Source organism: Cyphomyrmex costatus, unplaced genomic scaffold (genome assembly GCF_001594065.2).
Source record: "Cyphomyrmex costatus isolate MS0001 unplaced genomic scaffold, Ccosl1.0 scaffold13, whole genome shotgun sequence".
Taxonomy (NCBI): domain Eukaryota; kingdom Metazoa; phylum Arthropoda; class Insecta; order Hymenoptera; family Formicidae; genus Cyphomyrmex; species Cyphomyrmex costatus.
Genome location: NW_017275282.1, coordinates 367,539 through 391,513, shown reverse-complemented (window position 1 = coordinate 391,513; position 23,975 = coordinate 367,539). Strand labels below are relative to the sequence as shown.

Below are 23,975 nucleotides of genomic sequence, written 5' to 3'. Positions count from 1 at the left end.
AATGTCTTTCTCTCTCCGAATGTAGTTAATGTCTAGACTTTGAATCAAATGTATATACTGATTTGTATGTAACTAACTCACAAAATTTAGTAAGTAAAACGTCTGCGAAAAGAAATTAGTATTCACACTGCAATGTAAATAATACGCAACGATTTCAAAGCAATTCAAGCATTTTGCCGAATCTGCATTGACCAACTGTCACTTTTCATTATTAGAAGAACGCATTATATCATTTTATTTTTCAATAATAAGCTTTTATCGATTTCACGCGTAAAATGTGATTTTGAGCGGATAATTATGCGTGCTGGAGCTAGTTATATGAATGGCTAAGTGTTACAAGTGCCTAACTTACAAATTTCTCGTTTAAATAAATATTAGAAATTTCGAGTTAAACACCTTAGACTATTAGCCATGTTGTATTTTAACCACATTCATACTGTAGCTAAACTGTATTGTCTCAAAAAAAATATACATGTATACGTGATTGTCGATTAAGAATTATCGCTTTACGCGATATTTACAATAGTCGAAACGGCGCAATTATTTTTGAACGTATTAATTATTGTCGTCAGTCAACTTAATCATCAATTGTTCTGTGCACGATACGCGGACGCGACATCGACATAGTCTCTGCCTCGAGACTGGAGACTCGCTTCGTCACCATTAATTAACTTTACCGTGACTTTTTCGGGCCGAGCTCCACGCAATTTTCTGAACTTGATCGGTGCGTTGAGATCGAGACTCATTGGTCTCTTCGACACACTACTCTTCGTGGTGTTATTTGCTCTCGATATTATACGCTCGGTTTTGATCTCATTCAAACCTGTCACCGAAAAGTTCGTCTCGAGGAGGACCTGCGTTTCGTCTGAGTCCAATTCGTCAGTCAAGGAAGCTCTCCTTGCCGTCTTATTTCTTACCGGCATAACGAGAAGCTCGCCATCTTGATCATTACTCGTATCCTTTTGTTCCTCTTGCTGATGTCCCTGCGGTTGATCTTTGTTCTCGTCTACCTCTGGCTGCTGGCTATCCTCTTCCTCTTCTTCTTCCTCCTCTTCTTCCTCGCGTTCTTCCAGTTCAGGTTCTTCTCTTAGATCTTCCATTGACTATTGGAGAAAAATAAAATTATAATGATTTCTTAAATTATGACAATATAGAAAATATTATGCTATGTTTATTCGGCATTGCTGAGAAAGCATGGATTTGTGTGTGTGAATAAATCATATTTGAGAAATTATGTTGAAAATGATAATGAAAGTTATATTTTGATTTATATAATGCTTGTATTATATATTTCTTTATAATGCAACATATCGATAGATTTAAAGAATTGTGAATATAATGCGAAGTCAGATGCAAAAAAGACGATATGCTTTGAAGAAGCGATTTAGTCATTTTATTTTTACTTTAGGCATTAATGTGTTTGCCAATAGAAATATGTCATATAACGAGGATGCAAATACAATAAATTGACAACCACTGCATGCAAAGCCCTTTTGCAAGCTTGACCAAGCTGAATATGCATCTTTTAAAAAAAGAAAAAATCTTTACGAATGGATTCGGTTTCACAGGTTTAATGACGGTGCCTGTATTTACCCCTAGGAGCTCCTTTTTTTCTGGTTCTTCTTCTGCTGCAATGCATATAAAAATACGAATATTGATTAAATTTTGATGGATAAGCAAAGTTTTATAGAAAACTTTTTCTATATTTTTATACATCTTTATACCTTTTATTTTCAAAAATATTTAAATAAAAAATAACTATTCTTTTTCTTACTGCATGTAATATTGATACAAATAACGTATTAAATATTTTATAGATAAGGTAGAAATAACTTTGAATATTTACTTCTTGATTTTATTTGATAAGAAGTTGGAAAGAGAAAAGAGTTCTATTTTAATATCAAGTTTTTCCTGCATATTTTCTATTTATCAAATCGAAATAGATTAGAATACCTTTTATGTGAACTTTTTTATCGTTCATTAAGTCCTTGGGTTCTGTATTCGGCAGTGGTTTATATTCTTTGGCATTGGACACTTTCACGTGAGTTCCATTCGGCCTCTTGTCGTCATCCATCACGTTCTTGAAGCCGATTGCTTTTACGCCAGTCGCGGTGACCAAGGAGTCCGTGTACTGTTGTGATTGCCATCTCTGTGAACCGGAACCGGTAGCCGCTCCTGAAGCTGCGGCGCGTCGTCGTTGACGGTCCTTGCGTGCACTTCGCCATACTTCATAAATACATCCAACCACTGCGGCCACGAAGACGCAGCATAGGGCTATAAAGATGTACGTCCCTGCACCCTGTTCCTCTTGAGTAGCGCCTGAATACTGCGATTTGTATAGGATTCTTTCCGGTGGATCCTCGACCCATGCTTTGTCACGGCCCTTTAAGATTTTGCAATTTGATGTATATTTTATTTTTTTACTGAATGAATATTTGTTTAAAACATTGTTATATTACTGGTATAATCATTAAAAAACATATTTTACATGGGTTTATAGTTTCAATTTGAATGGAAGAATATAATTATATTAATTATGAGAGTATAATTATATTAATTGATTACTATATTTCTCAGAAGTATTAATTGAAAAACAAAGATTAGTTAATAATTTATCATCGTTTAAAGAATGCAAATTATTTCAAATTCAAAACGTATGAAAATTTGCTATATTTTTTTTATATAAGCAAGATGCAAAATGATGCGTGATGTGTGAAACTATTTTTTAATAACATTTAATTTCCGAGTTTCTTACCACACTATCGTTTTTGGGTGGTTCTAGACCACCCGGTTGAACATGGAAGACGGCACATTGAGCACTTCTAACACCGGCGGGTATCGTTGCTCGCACAGTTTCGCTGCCTTGTTTTGTAAAGAGCATATATTCCTCTAGTGGTTTCATATCGGGACCTCCATTTATTGATATAACAACATCTAAAAAAAATACATAATTTGCAATTTGCCATATGGTTATGCTCATTTGTCTAGCATAAAAGAAACATAACGGAAATATTCGGATAAATAGACGCAGCGCATCAAATTTAGTAACAGACATTGTTGAAAAATTTCAAAGAAAACGCACTGCTAAGGCAACCGGTGTATCCCTTATAGGCGATAAATCGCGAATCGGTGGTGTTCAATCCACCAAGTTGTATCTCCGTGGCACCCGGAGTTTCGTCCTCGTCTGGTATCGGTATTCCTGGAATAGGTAGCAATTGGACGGGCTCACGATCGATCTAAAATTACACATAGATTATAAAATATAGTATTTTATAATATTATATATATACATTTGCTATGTTCAAAAAACGAAGGTTTCCAAAAAATAAATTTGAATGTTTTGAATTATTAAAATTTGGTATTAATTTTGAAATAATTTTGAATTAATTTTGCAATTTTGATGCAATAATTTATTGAAGAAGAATAAAAGTATATATTTTTAATATACTTTTTTTTCTTTATAATTCCTGTTTTGCAAAGAACTAAAAATATTTTTTTTTAGTTATATATTGTAGCAAATCAGTAATGTGTGTAAAAGTTCTAAAGCGAAACAAAAGAAATAATAACTAACTAAGAGGATGGCCGTGTTGTTATCGCGAACATAGTAGACACTGTGACGTGCACCATTCAAGAAATTCCGATCGCTCAGGCGCACTCCAGCCGCTGAGCCGTCTCTGTCCTCTTCGAAAATGAGCAGTCCCTCGGACGTCAAGGCCACCAATAAGTAGTAGCTCCTTCTGGAAAAAAGTTCTTCGAAAGACATCCAGGACTTCAGGCGTCAGTGACTGATGTCGGAATAGTTGAATATTATACGGGGATTAAGAAAATATTAAGATCGATGCTTTACTTGTTGTCAGTCTGTACTAGCAGCAACGCGGTGGTTCGCTGTCGTAGTTCATTTGTTGAGAATGCCAACTGTACTTTCACCTGATTCACTTCGCCTTCCAGTTCAAATTCGCGTTGAAGTACACTTTCCCCACTAAAATCGGCACCCTTTTCTGTATAAAAAAAAAACAAATTTCGCGCAGAGATATTAGAACTTTTGTACTACTTAGTTTTTGATAGTTTTTTTAGAATAAAGTAATTTACTTTATGAAAATATTCAAGTTATTTCAGGTATTAATAGATTTTTATTTCTTCGGAAAAAATAATTTTCTAATTATAAAATATATGTATATCTAAAGATTATGTCTGCGAATCTAAGATATTTTACAATCTTTAGATTTGGCTCTTTAAGTCTTTGATGTCTTGATTTACATTTTCATATTTCATTCAAGCTTGAAAAATACGTTTTTTTAAACACAATAAATAGTAATCAATAAATTTACCATCGGCACAATGTTCACCAAAGTAGGATGTCAGCTCGCAATTACAGGAAGACTCCTGTCTGCCGAAATCCTCTGTGCAAATTCCTAAATTTTTGCAGGGCATCGTGTCGCATTTCATTTGACAATTCGGCAGAACACCTTTACTTCCTTCATGATTCGCTTCGCTGGCCAAGCTTGGTAAATCGACAAGATACTTGCCGATCATGAGTCCTCGTAAGCAGCCAACGTAGCCTTGAATTAAAGCGCCTTCTTTTCCGACTCTGAGTAGATTATCAGGATCGAATCCTCCTAAATTTACCTAAATGAATATTTATTAATCGTTTAGATATTGATATATATTTGTGTATATTACTAATTATTGTACATATTTTATGCATAAAAAAAAGAATCCAAGAAAAGCCATCCATTTTTTGTATTATTATACTTTATAGTATCTTAAAAGGATACAATTTAGGTTGCCTTTAGATATTATTTAAATATTTTTTAGATTTTTTATTATTCGAAGCGAAATATCAGTATTATTCAAAGACTTACTTGGAAATAATCGGTGGGAGGTGCCGGCGGCCGTTGCGGAGCAAGAACTTCTTTCTCTGGGTTTGTCCAAGGTTTATTCGAATACGTGTCTAGGAGTATCGGTGTCGCATTCAATGTGACGTTATATTCATTTACGTACAATGTAGTCCAATTTTCACCTCGAATTATGGCGATCTGTACGGAAATTCCCGTGTTGACATCTGAAAAAACGGATTATTTCTCTACAATTTCTAATATCCATGTCGCATACATTCATTTTAAAGGGCTTTAACGTACTTGGATTTTCTACAGTGATATTTTTAATCTCGTTGCCAGCGTTGAAAAGATAGACGATTGTACCGTTTGAGATATAAAGATGTGCAAAATTGTTCAAATGATCGTTCGCATACAGTATCAGAGAATGAGTATCATAAGTTCTTAAATTAATTAAAATATTTTCAAGTAGCATGCTTTTTAGCTGCAATCTCTCCTCGTTGTCGTCCGATCCAAAGTAGTTCTTCTTTAAAAACGCTCCAGGTGAGGTGAATGTCAAAGCTTTGTTATTGATATCTGTATTCAGGGATATTATTTTAATACTCTCTAGTCAATTTAAAATAGAATAATGTATTTTTTACATATATATATTTCCTTCCTTTTAATTAATATTAAAAAAATTAAAAACTATGAAAAGCTTCATCTACATATATAAATTCATATATATTTTTAAATATTAATTAAAAATATTTTTTTTAATATTTGGAAACTATTTCTTCTAAAGTAATCAAGTAAACTTACTTGTCTCGCAATAAGTACCTAAGTGTGCCCATCGATTTTCGCACACACATTCAAAGTTACTCCACAACTCAACACATCTAGCACCGTTCTGACACTTATTAGGTTGACACGAAGGTTTGCAGTCTTTGATGATTTCCGATAGATGTACCGACATATAACTATGGATGTCTAATATTTCTCCATTAACAACGAGACCGCGAAAACAGCCGATGAGACCTTGTCGAACGGAAGAAGTCTTCAAGTGCTCTCTAAAAATTAATTAAAGAATTAATAAAATGAAGAATAAAAATTATTATTTGTTATAAGAAGGAAATTCATTGTGTGAGTGATAATTAATTATTAATTTGTAAAATTATATATACTTACGCAGTAGCACCACCAATAAACATGGATCCCTCAAAGGGTCCAAACTCCTCCTCGGGAAACAAATCCACCATTCGAAAGTCAGTATTGATCATAAACCTCACATGATAATCGTTGTAATCGATCCAAATCTTCTGCCATTCGCCATTATTTAATTTTCGTCGGCTTTCCACTTGTAACTCACGGTTGGTACCGGTATTTAGGGTAAAATTAAAAGTCAACCGATATTCTGACGTTAGGGCAACCATGAAGGAAGGATAATTATTCCGGATCGGTGGTTGATATAGAAGAATAGCTTTCTCCCCCGTCGTTCGGAAGCTGAAGGCTATATCACCCTTTCTCCAACCAGGTACTTCAATATACGATTGTGATGTCGTGAACGTTACCACGTATTTCTGTGTGTCTAAAAATTATTATTCATTGATTATCATTAATCTCATAAGGATATTGTGTTTAAAAATGTTTGCAGATATTACTCCTTCATGTGATAGTATATTTATCACAAATAATTGTTCTAAAAATTTAATTTTTATTGTTTAATTTACTTAGGTATGTTAAGTTAGCACCCCAACTATAGTACTCAGGAGTTCTGATTAGAGTTCCCACTTCCTTTTGACGAGACGAAGAGTTCCCTATAGTTAATAACAAGAGTTCCGCTCAATAAACATTTTTTTTACATTTTTTAAAAATGGGGTGCTAACTTTTTATCGAATTTCGAGATGGAATAGTTCTGAGCGGCTTAATAGCTTCAATTTGCGATTGCCTAGAGTTCCTGATATGTAAAAAAAATTTTCGAAATAAAAAAAAAATTAAAAATTTTTGAAAAATTAATTTTTAGATACAATAGTTCTGATGATAATTCCTGCTTCTTTTTGACGATACGAAGAGTTCTCTATGATTTTTAATGACATATGCGCTTAATAATCATTTTTTTCATAATTTTTTAAAAATAGGGTGCTAACGTTTTAACGAAATTCTAGGTCGTATAGTTCTGATCAGCTTAACAGAACTATTTTGAGAATACCTAGAGTTCTTGATACATAAAAAACATTTTTGAAATATAATAAAGTTTAAAAAAAATAGTGGAAATCTTTGAAAATTTTTTTGAGAGTACCGAGTAATTCTGAGTAGCGTTTCTTATAGTATTCGACGAGTTCTATCGAAAACTGTAAGGTGAAATAGCGATTGGACCAACGGTTTGCAAGATACAGCGACATTTGTCAGAAGATCAACAATTTTTAGAATATATCTCGGAAACCGTTGGTCCAATCGCTTTGAGCCCTGATACTTTTCGACATAGAACTCGCCGAGAACTGTCCAGAACTCCGAACAGAACTACTCGGTACTCTCAAAAAAATTTTCAAAGGTTTCTACTATTTTTTTTAAACTTTATTATTCTTCAAAAATGTTTTTTATGTATCAAGAACTCTAGGTATTCACAAAATACTTCTGTTAAGCTGATCAGAACTATGCGACCTTGAATTTCGTTAAAAAGTTAGCACCCCATTTTTAAAAAATTATTAAAAAATGATTATTAAGCGCATATGTCATTAAAAATCATAGAGAACTCTTCATATTGTCAAAAAAAAGCAGAAATTATCATCAGAACTATTGTATCTAAAAATTAATTTTTCAAAAATTAAAAATTTTTTTTTTAATATTCGAAAATTTTTTTTACATATCAGGAACTCTAGGCAATCACAAATTGAAGCTATTAAGCCGCTCAGAACTATTCCATCTCGAAATTCAATAAAAAGTTAGCACCCCATTTTAAAAAAATGTAAAAAAAATGTTTATTGAGTGGAACTCTTGTTATTAACTATAGGGAACTCTTCGTCTCGTCAAAAAGAAGTGGGAACTTTAATCAGAACTCCTGAGTACTATAGTTGGGGTGCTAACTTAACATACTGAATTTACTTTTAAAAAGTAAAATTATATTGGTTAAATAGAAGACAGACATATAGTTTCTATTTGTAAATCAGTATGTATTTGCTTACTTGTTTCAACGCATTCCAATGGCCCTAAGGTGATACGTCCCCGAGCATCTTCCTCAAGATCTCTCTGTTGCAAGAATACCATTCCGGTGATGCCTAAGGAATCAGGTGTTTCGTAGTATCCCTCATCTGACAGCCACTTTCCAGCATTTCCAGCAGACACGTCACAATTACAGCTCAAGTTGGAGTTCACGCATGTTCTGTTCACTAAAGTAAAATTAATAAATAACAATCTTCACAAGCCTTTCCAAATGCAAGGCTTAATAATACAATTTTAAATTTATTACATTGGGAATTTATTTAAGAAAGAACTTACTTCCACAAGGACAGGATCCACGATTGACGTTTCCGATGTAATCAACGGTAGTACCTTTGGAGCCTAGAAACCACGTGGCGCTGTGTAGTTCCAAGGGTGCTTTGTAACAATCATACTTTACATATTGGCTGCAATAAAGTGAGTGCGAGATCAGCTCTTGAAGCATTTCAGCAGTAAACTGTCTATATTTGATGCTGAAGGAGAAATCGTTTTCGATGATAGATCTGACGTCTACTTGGGAGGGTAAATTGTGCTCGACGATTGTTTTAGTCGAATCTTCGATCGATTGAAATTCGCACTTTACTAAAGCGGGTGGGAATCGACCGTTTCCATCGATATCGATTTTGTAAACGTCGTCTTGCGTGTATCCCAAAAGAGCCAATTCTTCACATGTTTTTCTGTATTGTGCTAAACAATGACATTAAAAATTTCATTAATTTCAAATGACATTAAAAATTTAAATAAACGTTATTATATTTTATTATATAAAAATTATCTACTTAAAAAAAACCAAATTTTTATTATTATATCATTTTAAACACTTTTAATTTAAAATTCTGAATTAGTTTTATAAATCGCATAAAGTTAATAACCACTCAAAGTTGTATAATTAATAAAATTGACTATTTGTAAGTGTTAAGAAAATTAATTTATTATAACAATTTTTTTAGAAAAGTTTACAGAAATTACATTTTTTAATTTTTAGTTTCATGCATTAATTTGATATTATTTTAATTAACTTGAATTGATTATTTGTCGCAATTTGTCTTACCAAAATGACAGTTCTTTCCTATATATCCAGTGTCTGTGCAATCACATGTGATTCTATCTTCTTTAACTGAACATTTACCACCATGTTCGCAAGTATTCGGCCTTTTGCATGGATCCACAAATTGACAATTGTCTAAAGCAACTTCTCCGACTACTCTTTCGGTATTAATTACGTATCTAGGTTCAATTCTTTGACCGTTCACTCGTATCTCACGCATACATCCTACTAGACCTAAATTGATGATATAAGAATCTTTTTTTATGTTCATGTAAATTTTTTATCTTTCAAATTTAATATTACCTATTTACCTGCGTTACTTTTACCACTTCCTATAATGACTTTATCACCTAACTCAAACGTCATAGCGAAGAGTTTACTCTGTTTATTCCTATAATCGAGAACGATATTAAGTTCACCCTTTGTATAATTAAGGTCAACCGCATGCCAGGAAGTGTTGTAAGGCGGAAACTTCACCGAAGTTGACAATGTAATATTCTCCGTAATAACTGGTACCAATTGGAATCGAATTTCGTCATTGACTTGACGTAACTATGGAGAAAAGTATAAATAAATAAAAAATATTGAAAATGTTAAAAAAGATAAAATAGAGAGCGATATTATATATATAATCATACCTCCCAGTAACCAACACCGCGATTGCTCTTTACATCTCCAGAAGCGATGATCGCGATTGGCGTTGAACTTTTAAAATCGAAGTTCAATTTCAGCGAATTGGTTTGTTCGATTGGCCACCAGATGTGACTTCCCGCGAAAGGATATGTGATCGGAATGACTTCGACGTCGGCTTGGTAGTATTCTGGTTCCAATACACCGATGTAGTGTACCATAGGATTGGAACGCTTCAATTCGTATATAATTGACTTATCGTTGAAAAACACGTACTTCAAGGAACCTAGAAAAATTGAAAATTGCATTAATTAATGGACTACATTATTCGATTAATAATTAATGTCCAGTGTTGTAGTTTCATCAAACCTGCAAAATTATTGTGCGACAAAAGACCCTTCTTCTTGTGGAGTTCGGGACCACCACCGATATATATTTCTGGATCGATGATGATATCGCAATTTTCTCCCGGTACTTCTAGAACCTTTACCTCGTCGTCTAAGCTAACGAAGACGGTGGTTCCGTTATGGAATATGGTCAAATCATTCCAATGATCAGATATGACATAATCACCCAAAGTGGTGGAGATTTTCGAATTATGTCCGAAATCGAGTTCAACGTGAACTGATCCGTTTATAATGGAAGCTGCAATGTAATGCGGTGTGCCATCGATTTCACCGGAAGCATAAAACAAGGCGGAATTGTCCCATTTCGTCTGAAATTTATTTTTATTAAAAATCAAATGTGAATTTTCAGCTGATATTTTGACATAATATTTATAAATTATAATTTATTATAATAATTTAATTAGATTTATTCTCATCAGTCTAAATTCATACCATGTTGATAATTTAATCTCAAATATATATATAGAGAAAATTATTTGTCATAAATTTTCTCTATGTATCCATTTTTTTATGGTGGAAAAATTCTATAACGATAATTGTATAATCAGCATATGACAAATTTCATTGTGACCGCACAATGACCTACTACGATACAATTTGAGAAGTGGAACTCGACACTCTCTTGAAGAGTTTCCACGGTAAATTTTTCGTGAGTAGAGAGTGATAGATAAAGGCAGCTGCTCGTGAAAATACAAAATGCGCCCTCCCTCTCGACTCCGACAAAGAAGTATACGTCTCGCTATAATGAATCAATGAGCTCCCGACAAGGGAAAGGGACGGTCCCATTACAATAAGCGCCCGTGATCAAATACCTTAAAAGCGAGGCTGATCCTGTTGACAGACGAGTGAACACGATCCTTCCAATCGTACACGCGAAAGGACACGTATGAGGAACCTCTCAGCGTCAGTATAGTCGCGGCTGAAAAATGATGTTACATTTCAAACTCCATTAGTCTCGTATTGGAATATCCGAACCATTTTAAATGTGCGTGAAAGCCCTATCTCTTCTTCGGTTGACTAGTACAATTTATATACATAGTATAGTTATCATTTCCATATGAAAGAATAATATTCCTTTGATAATAGCTAACAGAGTCTCGAATTAAATCTTAGAGACATAAATGATCAGTTATTTGAAATGTAAATATTATTAATGCATATTGTAGTAAAAGGTACTCGTATTAAACTCAATTACTTTACGTACTGTACACATCGCAACGTTCACCCTCGTAATTCGTGCCGAAGCAATCACATGTCAAACTATTGTAGTGATTCACACATTGATCGGGAACGAAACACAAGTTTTCTCTTGTCCTGCACCTAAATTGGAATTAAAGATTTGTGTTCCATTTAATGACATAAATCGAGAAACATCTTTTTTATCTTTTTTGAAACCCAAATAGCTGGTATTTATAGCTGGTTTTTGTATTCAAGACTGTTTTAGGTAAAATCTTAAGATGTTATAAGCCAATCGCAGAACCGTATTAGTTTTTTTAAGATACTTTTAAAGATTGCTTAAAATAAGAATCAACTATGAATATCAGCCAATAAATAACGAAGACAAAACGATACTTATATATGACCAAATAATCTTTTTTTTTTTAAGACGTACTTATCAATACATCCTTCTTTAACATTCTCGTGCTTGGTCGCGATTAATGGCCGAATGGGCAGTAAATCGCTGGCAGATTTTCCGGAACTCAAAACCATATCCCTGATGCAGCCGACAAAAGATTCTATTATATACTTCACTCCGTGTAATCGTTCTTCGGAACTCAGTCCTATCAAAATGGAAATAAAGCGGTAAGAATGCGGAAAAAATTCCGCTTGGAGGAATCTCTCGAAAAAAGACATTCCTCACCTCCGATAAGAACGACAGAGGCTAGTTCTTCAGATACTCCATAATTAACGATGCGTTCTAAAACTTTTAGAGTAGTCTCCGCCTGCTTATCGTCGACTCTAGCGATTAACTTTGCCCCATGCACATCGATTCGTACGAGAACGCTATGCCACTCGTCTCTGTTAAGCCCTTGACCGACAGTTAAACTAGTCGATTGTTTGCCGAATACATGAACAACTTTCAGCTGACCCTTCTCTACTATCACGTAAAGGGCATAAGGGTCAAGACTCTCTGGACGATCTTTGACACTGTGATAAACTAGTAAACCGTGTGGAAGCTTGGTGCGAAATTTGAAGGATATCTCGCGACATAGTCTGTGATAATTAAATAATACGTAAAAAAATTTTTTTTATATTAAAACCTAATATAAAATAATTATGACATATAAGGCATTACATAAATGTATGAAAAAAGATATATTTATTAATACATTTTGCTTCGCAAATGGAAAAATTATTTTCAAGATTTATAAATGTAATTCAAATTATTATGCTCACCTCAATTGGAAGGTTTTAATGCCAGGGCCATCGAGTTGGATGAAAGTATTACTTTGTGCGAACATAAATGTTTTCTCGTGGCCAGATTCCATGAAAGTCAATTCCTTCAGTAAAAATATATAGAAACATGATAGAAAACATTTTCTTGGATTGCGCAAAACATTATGTATTTATATGAATTGACGCGATTTCTACCTTTCCTCGTAAGTGCTTCGGTACAGGTGGTTTCGTCGGTTTCGGAGGTGTAAAGGTCGGTCGTGGTGTAGTGGTTGTCGAGGGTGGAGTGCTCATTGTCGTCGTGCTTGTTGCGACAAATACGCTGCCCTTTGTTACAAGATAAGGCGGTAGTGTATCTAAAAATAGTCAATAAATCTGTAGCAATTTTTTCAATCTTTATTAAATATAGTTCACAAGGATTTTCATATAAAAATATACTTCTGTTTTATCTAATCTATTTTATATAATTAACAAACAAATACGTCACACAATTTATAAAATGATTTACATATCCGTGAATATATTCTTATCGTCTCAAGTAAAATTAAAAAATTGTTAAGTTCTTATGATTTTGTTATGTTACTATTTGTTTTTTCAATGCAAATGTATGTAATTATTCTAATTCTTTTAAATTTTATATTTTTTCTTACATTTATTTGATTAATAATATAAAGTTTATTATACGCTTTTGATTTTTAGGAAAATATCTTACGATCACCACCGACGCAATAATACAGGCACTCCGCTTCCGAGTTAAACCGATTTTCATTTCCGTGACAACCGCCGTAAGGAAAAGTCCGACATTTTCCTTCGACCTTGTTGAAGGCCCATTTGTGAACGAAGTGCTTACAGGGTCCCGGTTCTGTCTTAAGAAGACATCTATCAGGTAAAATCCTTTTGGTTGTAGTAAATTCTTCCATCTCTTCGATCATATCTGTTTTTGGTGAATCTGTTTGATTCGCCGACATCTTCGCAACTATGTTGAGTAAGACAAGGATCCTGAGGATCCTCTTGTCGCGATAAATCATCGTTCCTCATTCGCTGAAAGAATAATTTAATCAATTCTAAAAAGCTTATTAAGATTTTCGCACTATTACCATATATAATAAAATATTGTTAAATTTAATCATTGCATTGTTTTATAATATATAGATAGATAGTAATTCTTATAACATTGTAATAAATAAAGATATGCGAATTATTCGAATACAAATCGAAATCAAATGACATTTGATTTTATTCAAATCGATTAGAATAAAATTTTATCAATTCAGCTTGATTCGGATTCAAATAAAGAAATGAAATTCAGTTTATGATTTGATTCAGTGTCGAAAAACCTTGATTCACATGTCTCTATTAATAAATAGTTATATAGATATTTAATTATAGGCGACACGCGCATATTTATTAGTAATACTCTAATTATATTCTGTTAATAAATCACGAGTTACCTCTAATTGCTACAATTTAATGGATCGGTCTAACTAAATTAGTAAATTTGCAACTTATTGAACTTAAGAACCTACAATGATATTTTTTAATGTATTTGATGTACAAAAAAGATTTTATTGAAGTATCTAAAAATGTAGATACAGATCTGCAAATAATTTTGTTAGACTATCAAAATTATGTAAAACGCTCAAACTTGCTAGAAAATAGTCAAAACTTTTCGTAACATTGTTCAGCATGTTTAAGATTCCTATTATTTTGATGGTCTAATGAAATTATTTTCAGATTTATATTTAGTTAAATTTTGAGATACTTTAATAATACCATTCTTTCCGTGCATCTCCTTAGGCCGGAATCAGACTACTATTAAAAATTGTATTAAAAATTGAGATTGAAAATTGAAAGATTGAAATTTGATCAATCAAAATAGAAGCTAAAATTCCTTTATTCTTATTGATCAATTTTCAATTTTCAATCTCAATCTTCAATGCGTAGTCTGATTCTGGCCTTAGTCCTATCTTACTAAAGTAAAGATACGTAAAGAAAAAACCCCAATTGTTAAATCAATTATAATTTGCTCATATATAAACAACGTAATCTTGTTTTAAAGATTTTAGTCTTGATTTGATTAAATTTGTATTGATGTAGGATTTTTTATTGAGCAAGTTTTCAATTGAGTGCAAAATAATACTTCAACATAAATTTAATCAAATCAAGACTAAAATCTTTGAAGAAAGATTACAATATTTTTGCTTATGTATAAGAATATTATGGTTGATTTAAGAATAAGTCTTTCTATGTACGTAAAACTCTTCGTTTTGTTTATGCAGTGTTTTTTTTTACTTAAAATCCGATACAATCGATTAAGTCAGGAGCGGTACGGACCAATTAGAATCGAGTTTGACGCATTTTCATGCTTGAGAGCTGTTCGCTCACCTCACGCACTTAAGAGCGCTTTTACGATTCAGGCCACGTGGACACCCACGTTCCCTTCCATAAAGCGCTTAAAACCGCTCGTCCTTCCGGTGCGTCTCAGTTAAGACTATCTCAACACGAGCCTGGCAGATGCAATTTTACGATTGCAGTTGCCGCTTTTGAATTTACGACTTCCCCTCGCGTCGCGACGCAGGTATTAGATAGGAAGGGATTCCGATATGAATGATGCAACGAACAGTATATCCGACACGACCGGTTAAGCCGCCGCTACCGTTTTTGATACGATCTTTCATTATTCTTCTCCCGAAAAGTATCTTCTCGTTTAAATCTAACCCACTCAGTGTCTATATATACAAGTCAAAGTGCACCGTTAAGTCACGAATTGGACCCTCGGTGTATGCAACACGATATATCGAACCGATATACCTTTGATAATGTCACTTTGAATAATAAAGGGTATATTAACATATACGGAAATAAAACATTACCATACGAGATTATAATACGTTATAATGTGTAATCTGACCGCAGACATTGCTCGTTTCTTCGAACACCCTTGAGTATCGTAAGCTCTAGCAATTATCTCTTTCACGGGGTCAATTGGATTTGATCTGCGAAAGAAAGACGACACGCGTCGCGTCGTCTTTCCACTCGTCCGGCATGAATAATCGCTGACCGGTCCTTGCACTTCCTGTCGGATTTGCTTCTAATGGGACTCCTCGGGAACGCGTACGCGCGCACCTTGGTGAACGGCGAACGCTCTTCGTTCTACGACGCCTTCGCTCGCGCACCGTTGCGTCCGTCACGAAATTGCCTTGTCGTCGCAATTTATCGAGTCAGTAAATAGCGCATCTCCGACTCGAACTTCGACGTTCGTCGAAGCGAGACGCATGCAGTGACCTTGACGAATAACGAGGACCACAGGAAAAGAGCCTTATCGTTACGCTGCACACGACAATTGCAAGATTAGGAATGAGATTGTTTTTTTAATTGTCATATGTATCTTGATCGTAACATCCTCTCATCGTAATGATCAATGTCGAGTTTTCTCTCATTCTCTCTCTCTCTCTCTCTTTCACGGTGTCCGTATATGCTTCGCGTAACGCCCTAGTTAATTTAGAAGACCTATCATACGTCATCTGAAATTTCACGCCACGACAAGGAATCTCGTGCTCATGACCACGAAGATGATGCCGATTCGTCGTACTTGATACGAATGTTTTCAACCACGCACAGCTTTTGCAGTCACACTTGTGCAAAATATAGTATATAATACTATATATTTACTCCAAAGTGTCAATGTCTAAGATTAATGCGCGACATTAATTTATTGCAGCATATCCTCTTTTTATAAACGTATATCCCGTTTCGCGGAATGCAATATATAGAATACTAAGAAAATATTTATATCTTACAACAAATTTGAAAAAATTATAAAAATAACATTAAAACACAAATTTTTATGATAATCTAATTAACAGACGTTAAATAAAAAATGAATTTTAATTTCATTTATTATACAAGACAAATTAAGAATTAAATTATTTTTCACTAGAAAGAATTAATCTATTTTCTATTTACACGATTCGTGAAACATTATCTCTAAAGAATACGCGATCTAATTTCTATACAGTTAATACAGATTTTATTACAAGAAATATATCAGAGATGATATTGATAGTAATTTTTTTCTTTGCATTAGAATGTTTGAATATTTAATAGAAGAACAATAAAAGCATGTTGATAGATTCGATAAATATTTCAATATTTCTCGATTTTAAGTCGTTTTACCTTTTTTTTCTAGATCTTTTCTAGAACGTATATTAAGATAAGTTATTCCACGAACTACAAATATAGATATTATATAGTACTTTGTAGTTAGAATCAATGTCACTATGGTGATCTTATCTATTAATCCTAATATCATTATACATATTGATCGTATTGACAAACGCACTGTGTACGTACGATTTGCATAAGATGTTCATTTGATAAATTGTTTTCGATTGCTAGCTTATTGAAGTGTTTAGTTTTTTATTATATAAATTTTATTATATAAATTTGTTTAGAGATAAATGCGGCAGTCATAAATATGACTTCGATCGTAATTTTTAATTTATAATAATCGTATTCAATTTATAGATATAATCATTCAAATTATTTGATCTCGAGATTTATCATTGCACTAAGTTAATGTTAGTCATATAGTTAATTATCTTATTGTCTTTTTAATTCATAATTTTGGATTGTTAAAAAAATGGTACAACTGTAGAAAGATTTTGAAACTGTTCGGGAAATGTATTACAGTTTTTGAACATGGCCGGAGACACTACCGTGTCTCCTGATAAGGAAAGAAGAAAATGTAATTCTAATATGAATATCAATGTTTAGCACAATAGTCCCAAAATTTCGAAGTTTTTTTGTTATAATGTTCAGTGTTAGTTGTTTTGTTACATAAATTTATTGAGAAATAGATACGATGATCAAATATATGACTTCGACTTTAATGTAATAATTTTCTAGATATAATTATTCAAATTATTCACAATCTTGAGATTTATCACTGCGCTAAGCTAACATTAGTCACAGTTAATTATCTTTATCTTTATCTTCCCAACAGCTGCATAGATATAAAAGGATTATAACATATTGCTAACTGGAGACATATCGAAGTTTTCTTTAAAATGTGATTTCTTATCAAGATGACCCCGAAGTATCATTATCTCAGCGGTGATCCCAACTTCAAGCCGGTACCCATTTACCCGAGCTATTTAAACTCTAGCACGCTTTGCACCGTGCGAACACACGAATCTGCGTACCTTCGTTCACCGTGGTCCAGATGAGATCGCGACTCTCGTACAGGCCGCGGGGCAGGATGTGACGTCAGAAGGCCCCCCGCTGAGCTGAGCACCGTCCGACGGACGGCGGCTGCGAGTCAATTGTCTTCTTTCACACTGACACACTGGCCAAATCCCCGCATCGACACGGCCGATCACAAGTATTCGCACGCACGTACACCGGTGCACATATCGCGCACACACACACACACACTCGAGGTCCGCGCCTCCTCCTTCTCCTCCACCACCTCCTCTTTGTCCTCTTCCTCCTCCGGACTCCTGTTACTGCCGCTGCCGCTGCTGTTGCTTGTAGCAGCAAGTAGACACTAATTTATTAATGCCACTCCGACCACTATACTCTCCGTTACTCATCATGGTTTATTGACTTTCATTGCGATCTCGTCTCGCGCGCCACACTCTAACGTTTCTTCGCTCTTTTCCTCCCCATATGACGACTAGCCTTCCGTCGCACGGCCACTCGTTCCCTTTTCCCTTTTCGCGCCTGCGAATCCCGCGGTCATACGAGTTCTCATTCGATCGTTGATCATCCACCGATCGATATCGACTGTTTTTTTTCCGCGAAACGTTATATTTTTTCCTAGCCGCTCCTTGAACTTTTCTCAAAGGGGATGTTTCTACAGCGATCTCTTCTAGAAGCGAGTATGATTTTCCGAATAAATATCCTGAAATCGAAGCGATACTACATTAGCGAGATAGGATACTGTTTCTGTGATTTCACAACGTTTATTTCTGATAGTAATATTGATATATGAAAAATTGTTATCAGCAGCAATATGTGAAAATAAGACCAACATAAGCAAAATTCAAAATGTTTTAGGTGTCAAGTAATTCATTAAAATTTACTAATAAAGACGGTGAAAGTACCACACTTTTTACTTCTCTTACAAAGTAATTACAAGATGTAATTACATCATGAATTTTGCTCGTTGCTGGCCTCCTTATTGTATACGCTTTGCATATTACGAGTCTTATTAACATTTATGTACTTATTTTTATCAATAGGTTTTAGGTGAACTTTTCTAGAGTGTGGGCACGGTTCTTTCCATGACAGTAAATAGACATTTTTTTAGGAGGATAGTTTTTACGAGAGCCTTCCGGCGATCAGTATCACAAATAGTTTTCACAGGGTGGTCTCGGGGCATGCTTTCCGATGTGAGAAAGGGGTCGTTGAGTCGAATCGATAGGGTGTGTATTATGAAGCAAATAATAGCACACGGGTGTGCATTTATAAACGACGCGTGACGGGCCGTGTACACGGCTTGTAACGATTTATTATCGATATCATCATATTACAATTGTACAATATTTCTATTATTGAAGGCGCCCCACCGGTATTCTGAGAGCAGCGAGGCGACTCTTATTTTGTTCAGATGTGCGCTTCTAAATCGAGTTGGAAAAACCCTGACTTTTTCATTCAGATCCACTGTACATTATAAAGATAAATATGCTTAAAGATGTAGGATTATCTTCGTTGATGACCTATACTTCTCATTCTGCAACCCTTGATATTCGTAGCCTAACGTGTTTACCGAGGCCGCTCCTCTTTCTCTGGTTGTTGGAAGATCGATATATCGAACAAAACCGACGACTGGGTCAACATAGCGTTTGCGTTTTTGGTACGAAGTAATATTTTGTAAAAAGTATAAAAATATTTTGCGTGAGTGGGTTGAAAAATATCATGTTTTTATTGCTCTGTGATGATAAGAAATTAGAAGGGGACTTGTATGTTTAATTCGAGCTTCAATGCTTTAATATAAAGCGAATAAAAATGTATCATGATGAAGAAAGCGATGACTATCACCTGTTAGATAATACATGTATGGACAATATAGTTAGGTCTCCGTGAAGATAGAGAATGTCGACCTATAGACTCTTTCGTTAAAAAGAATCTAGTTGTACTAGTCACGCACGTAATACAGCAAATGACTCATACCACGTGTAGAATATCGTCCCCGTGCTTTTATATGGGAAAGACGTCGTCGTGGCATGCGACGCCGTTGTTCGGATAAAAGTGACGATTTGCATGGAGGAAGTTGGTCGTGTATCTGTGGAATAGGTTGCACGAAAATCGTGGAAGGAATTGATTAGTGAATGAAGATAAGGTTGATGACTCAGGCACGTGACTAGCTGTCTGAAATGACTTTTCAAGCACCTTTAAATTGTTTTCATTTTACAAAATTATTCGATTGATCTTTTACCGTATTATGTGGATTTAAATAATGAAGTGAAAAACTGTTCAGATAAAAAAAGTAATTTGTAGAAAATTGCTGATTATTCTTTTTGTCTTTTTCTTTAAGTTTTATATAATGTATTGAAATTAGTAATGTACAATGGTTTGCACTTCTGTATAATAAAAAATATTTTGTATTTGTGTTAAAATCAGTCCATTCAAGTCCTTGTTGAAATTTTAGGTTGATTTTTTAGCATATTTGAGTGTTAATTTACCCTGATATCATTACGTTATTTAAATATTTTTTGTTAAAAGAATTACACATGAAATGTATTAAATATTTAACATAATTGTTCTGACTATACTAAGATAGAATCTTTTCTTGTCTGAGTATAAATTTTATAAATATTAAATTTAATATTTTTGCATTTTCTGCGAATAGTAAGTTTCTGCCAAAAAAATTTTATTAAAGTTTAAAATTTCTAACTTAATATTATGTCAAATTAAAACAGAAAATGCTCGATAAAGACTGCAAAACTTGTAATGACAATTAGATCGACAATGAATGTATAGTTTATTGAATGAACTTTTGAGCAATTTTTTGAATATGTCATTGAGAAGATAGACTCCGTGTTTGGTGATTGTTTTCGCAGATATTATTAGCGAAGTATGTCGTTATCAGGAAAGCGTCATCACTTGTGTATTATGATCGAGCATTTAAAATTTATGCAAGGTAAATAGAGGCGAGCAGTTAAAACCAGATCCTATGATAATACGAAGAGCGCAACAATTAGCACCACAGGAGAAGTGTAAGAACTAAGTTATATCAGCACAAATGTTATAGTAATATTATGTAAAACGACTTGTTTTTTAACAAACTACAAAAATTCTATATTTCCGTCGATAAATCTCATATTTTCGCATATGTGAGTTTCAACTTTTTATTAGAAGAATTAATTAAAACTTTTTAAAAGTCGTTTTAATTAAAATCATTACTCCAATTTACCTCAAACAAATCGTATATAAAAATTTTTTTAATTTTTCTTATTTTTATCGAAGATGTTTGTGAAAAATTTAAATTATAATCCTATATTCTAAATTGTAAAAATTATTTATCACAAATCACCAGCAATTAAGGTCGTCTCTTATTAAGTTGAAAGATACGAGATTAGCCTGAATGTGCCAGGAATCTTTCCTCTTTACGAAGTTGACATATACGTATACTTCCTTATTATGACCGGCAAACACGTGAGGAATATATTCTCGTCAAAAATAAATTTCTCGATATAATTTTAAACTCTTGTATAAATTGAAAAAATGAAATAGAATAGCAAGTATATATTACGACACTTCGTATTTAAATTATCAGTTAATTACATTGTTTATTCTTACCGATAATTTTGTCTTCTTAAAAGTAAAAACTTGCTCCAAAGTCACTCACTCAAAATCGTCTCGTAAAGATTCTGCCTCATTCGCGATATTCACAAATACATTCGAAGTCGCGAAACGATTGACTGAGGTCTTCGGAAATTTGTGTAACGTGCCTCTTACTTCTCCAATTAGAAAGAAGTTTCCGTTCAGTTCTTATCGGGAATAGGAAGAAGCAGTTTTTCGCGGGGAAAATCGGTCTTCCGGTCGCGTTCCCGACAGCAGACGTGGACGGACTGAATGCGCCCCGACGATCCCCTCGACGAGATAGGGTCCTTTCTTCTTTTTTGAGGGTTCCCTCTCTCTCTCTTAGCGCTTTTTTCAGCCTTCCGTTCTGCTGCTTCTTCGCCGCATACGGCTCCTTAAGTACGCGGCGCGACGGAATCGCGCTCACGACTGGCACATTAGCTTCACTCTGCCCGTACTCCGGTCATGCTACCAGGCTTTTCCTCCACCCACATATCCAGTTGCGTATCAATCGAGGGTACCGCAAACTCGTTCAATTCGTGCTTCTTTCGGTTGAAGTTTTACTCCAAACTTGTAGAAAAATTTCGTTAAAGGATTGTATGGAGGGGAAGTCACATTTTCTATATCATTATAATAACAGTTTTGCGAGGGGATTTTTATAACGAAGAAAATTATAAGAGGAAAAAGATAGAGCAATAGTATTGTAGTTTGTTGATATTTAGAAACTACAGGCACTACACTTATAGATAATATTATATACTTGAGCTAAATTTTTATCGATCAAATAAATCGCATCGACAAAAAGTGCGTTGATCCTCAAGAGTCAATCACGCAAAGTACGTGTACATTGGAACGACGACTTTGGAACGACTAGAGAAATCAAAGTTAATTAACTTGCACCGAGGAATCTCAGACTGATGGAAGTCGCACATATGTGCCGCATTGTGAGAGTCGTTAGAAGTGTAATAAATAAAACTGACAACGAGATAATAGACAAATTGGCCCTAAACACATCCGACTCGTTAGCAGAGTATCAGAAGGTCGGGTTTCGCCAGTGTGGAGGGAGACGACACTTTCCACCGTCTTGTTCCAGGGAGAAATACAGACGGTCAATTCTTCCGTGTAAAATGCACGCTTACAAAAAAAAAGATTTTGCTCCTCACGTTAAATTGTTGCGCAATTGTTTTGTCATTGTTCATTTAATGTCACGTCGAATATAATTCCTGATAATGGGAATAAATACGAGGGTTGTCGACCTGTCACATTCGTACCCTTCAGCGTGTGATCGTTATGACACGCATAATTCGGAATAACCTTCCACGCTAGGACAAATGAGATTTGAGATAGGAACAATTACTTCTAAAGCAGATAAATGTCTTTTATCCGAGAATTAGCAGCCAGACTTTTTCCTCATAAAACTCGGTCTAACTGGTTTTATATTCGTTTAAAAGATTAAAAGTTTTATTCATTACAAATTATAATTGCAAGCTGGAAAAACGATATAATAAGACGTCTTTTTATTTTGTGTTTAGTATGTAAAATAGAAAAGCCCAGTACGATACAAGAATAAAATTTTCATTTAATAAAACTCATAGTATTCATACTAGGTTTAAGATAAATATTGTTAGTTAGGATTTTATTTTAGAATTTTGCGAATTTTGAATTTTTTTAACTTAAGATATAAAAATTTTAAAGATATAAAAAATATAATATAAATATTTCAATTATAGTCTCTTTGATCTATTATTGACAAATTATATCATTTAAACAGATAAAATAAATAAATAATACGATATGTTGAGAAGATGCTTGATTAAAATATATTTTAAAGAAATATAAAAGTACAAACTTGAACGCAATGAACAGAATCTTAACACGTTTATGATAAATGATAAGTGTATTGTGTCTACAATGATTTTTATCGCGTAATTATTGGTGTAATCGCTATCTGCGGTTAAGTCTTCCATAGCGGTGTAGTCAATTTAAGCGTATCATGTATGTATATATATATATACCTACCGAACTTCCTTGAAATCAATTAGACGCAAACTGTTTGCAATTAAACGCATAACGTTCGTATATTTCCTCAGTACAAAACGAGTTTTTACATTGACGACACTTAAAGTCATTTCTACAAACATATATTATAATTATATATGCCAATATGATTATGCGTGTATACGTATGACGAGATATACGATGATGCGATATAAGAAAAACACTTTATAGAGATAAAACGACGAATGTGTTTTGTACCCAAGTGCGTGAAGTGTTTAATTGCGAAAATTTTGAAGTACATTTTTCTTTAATCGAAATAGGCATAATTATCAATTAATAATCCACGATTAATAATCCAAGAAGTACAAACTTTATAGATGCTCAAGCAACAATAGTTACGTTTAAAATACATTTAATAAACGTTAGAAATCGTGTAATAAAGTATAAACTGAAAAATAAATAAACGTCAAAAATTTTATATCTTTTTACAACTATTTAATAAATGTTATGAAAATGTTCATAAAACATTAGTAACGCTTATGAAATGTTTATATATATATATATATATGTAACTAAAAATATCACTTAAAATACATTAAAAAATACCATCTTTGTACCAAATATTTCGGCGATTTTGAACGTAGATATATATTTATTAAT

General features: G+C 33.7%; 1 protein-coding gene across 1 annotated transcript; it reads right to left on the bottom strand.

Annotated features, from left to right (window-relative positions):
* Window positions 1-537: 537 nt before the first annotated feature.
* On the bottom strand, window positions 538-21,733 carry axo (axotactin). Its single transcript, XM_018550811.1, has 27 exons — window positions 21,315-21,733; window positions 17,714-18,414; window positions 13,222-13,550; window positions 12,708-12,865; window positions 12,513-12,616; window positions 11,977-12,329; window positions 11,728-11,896; window positions 11,320-11,435; window positions 10,928-11,034; window positions 10,078-10,423; window positions 9,717-9,994; window positions 9,390-9,630; window positions 9,082-9,312; window positions 8,310-8,717; window positions 7,997-8,200; window positions 6,003-6,402; window positions 5,637-5,884; window positions 5,139-5,411; window positions 4,863-5,062; window positions 4,329-4,626; window positions 3,848-3,998; window positions 3,572-3,737; window positions 3,083-3,236; window positions 2,756-2,934; window positions 1,954-2,383; window positions 1,549-1,628; window positions 538-1,103 (listed from the first exon to the last, which is right to left on the bottom strand). Exons 3-27 carry the CDS (start codon window positions 13,535-13,537, stop codon window positions 585-587), a joined length of 6,129 nt encoding a protein of 2,042 aa, XP_018406313.1. The 5' UTR covers window positions 13,538-13,550; window positions 17,714-18,414; window positions 21,315-21,733; the 3' UTR covers window positions 538-584.
* Between the last annotated feature and the right edge of the window lie 2,242 nt (window positions 21,734-23,975).

Excerpts from the sequence above, each read along its gene's own strand:
- axo (XM_018550811.1), bottom strand. The coding sequence starts at position 13,537 with ATGATTTATCGCGACAAGAGGATCCTCAGGATCCTTGTCTTACTCAAC. Across the intron at positions 9,313-9,389 it reads AAGTGGTAAAAGTAACGCAG|GTCTAGTAGGATGTATGCGT; the intron begins GTAAATAGGTAA and ends TCATCAATTTAG. Across the intron at positions 1,629-1,953 it reads TAAAAAAGTTCACATAAAAG|CAGAAGAAGAACCAGAAAAA; the intron begins GTATTCTAATCT and ends TATGCATTGCAG.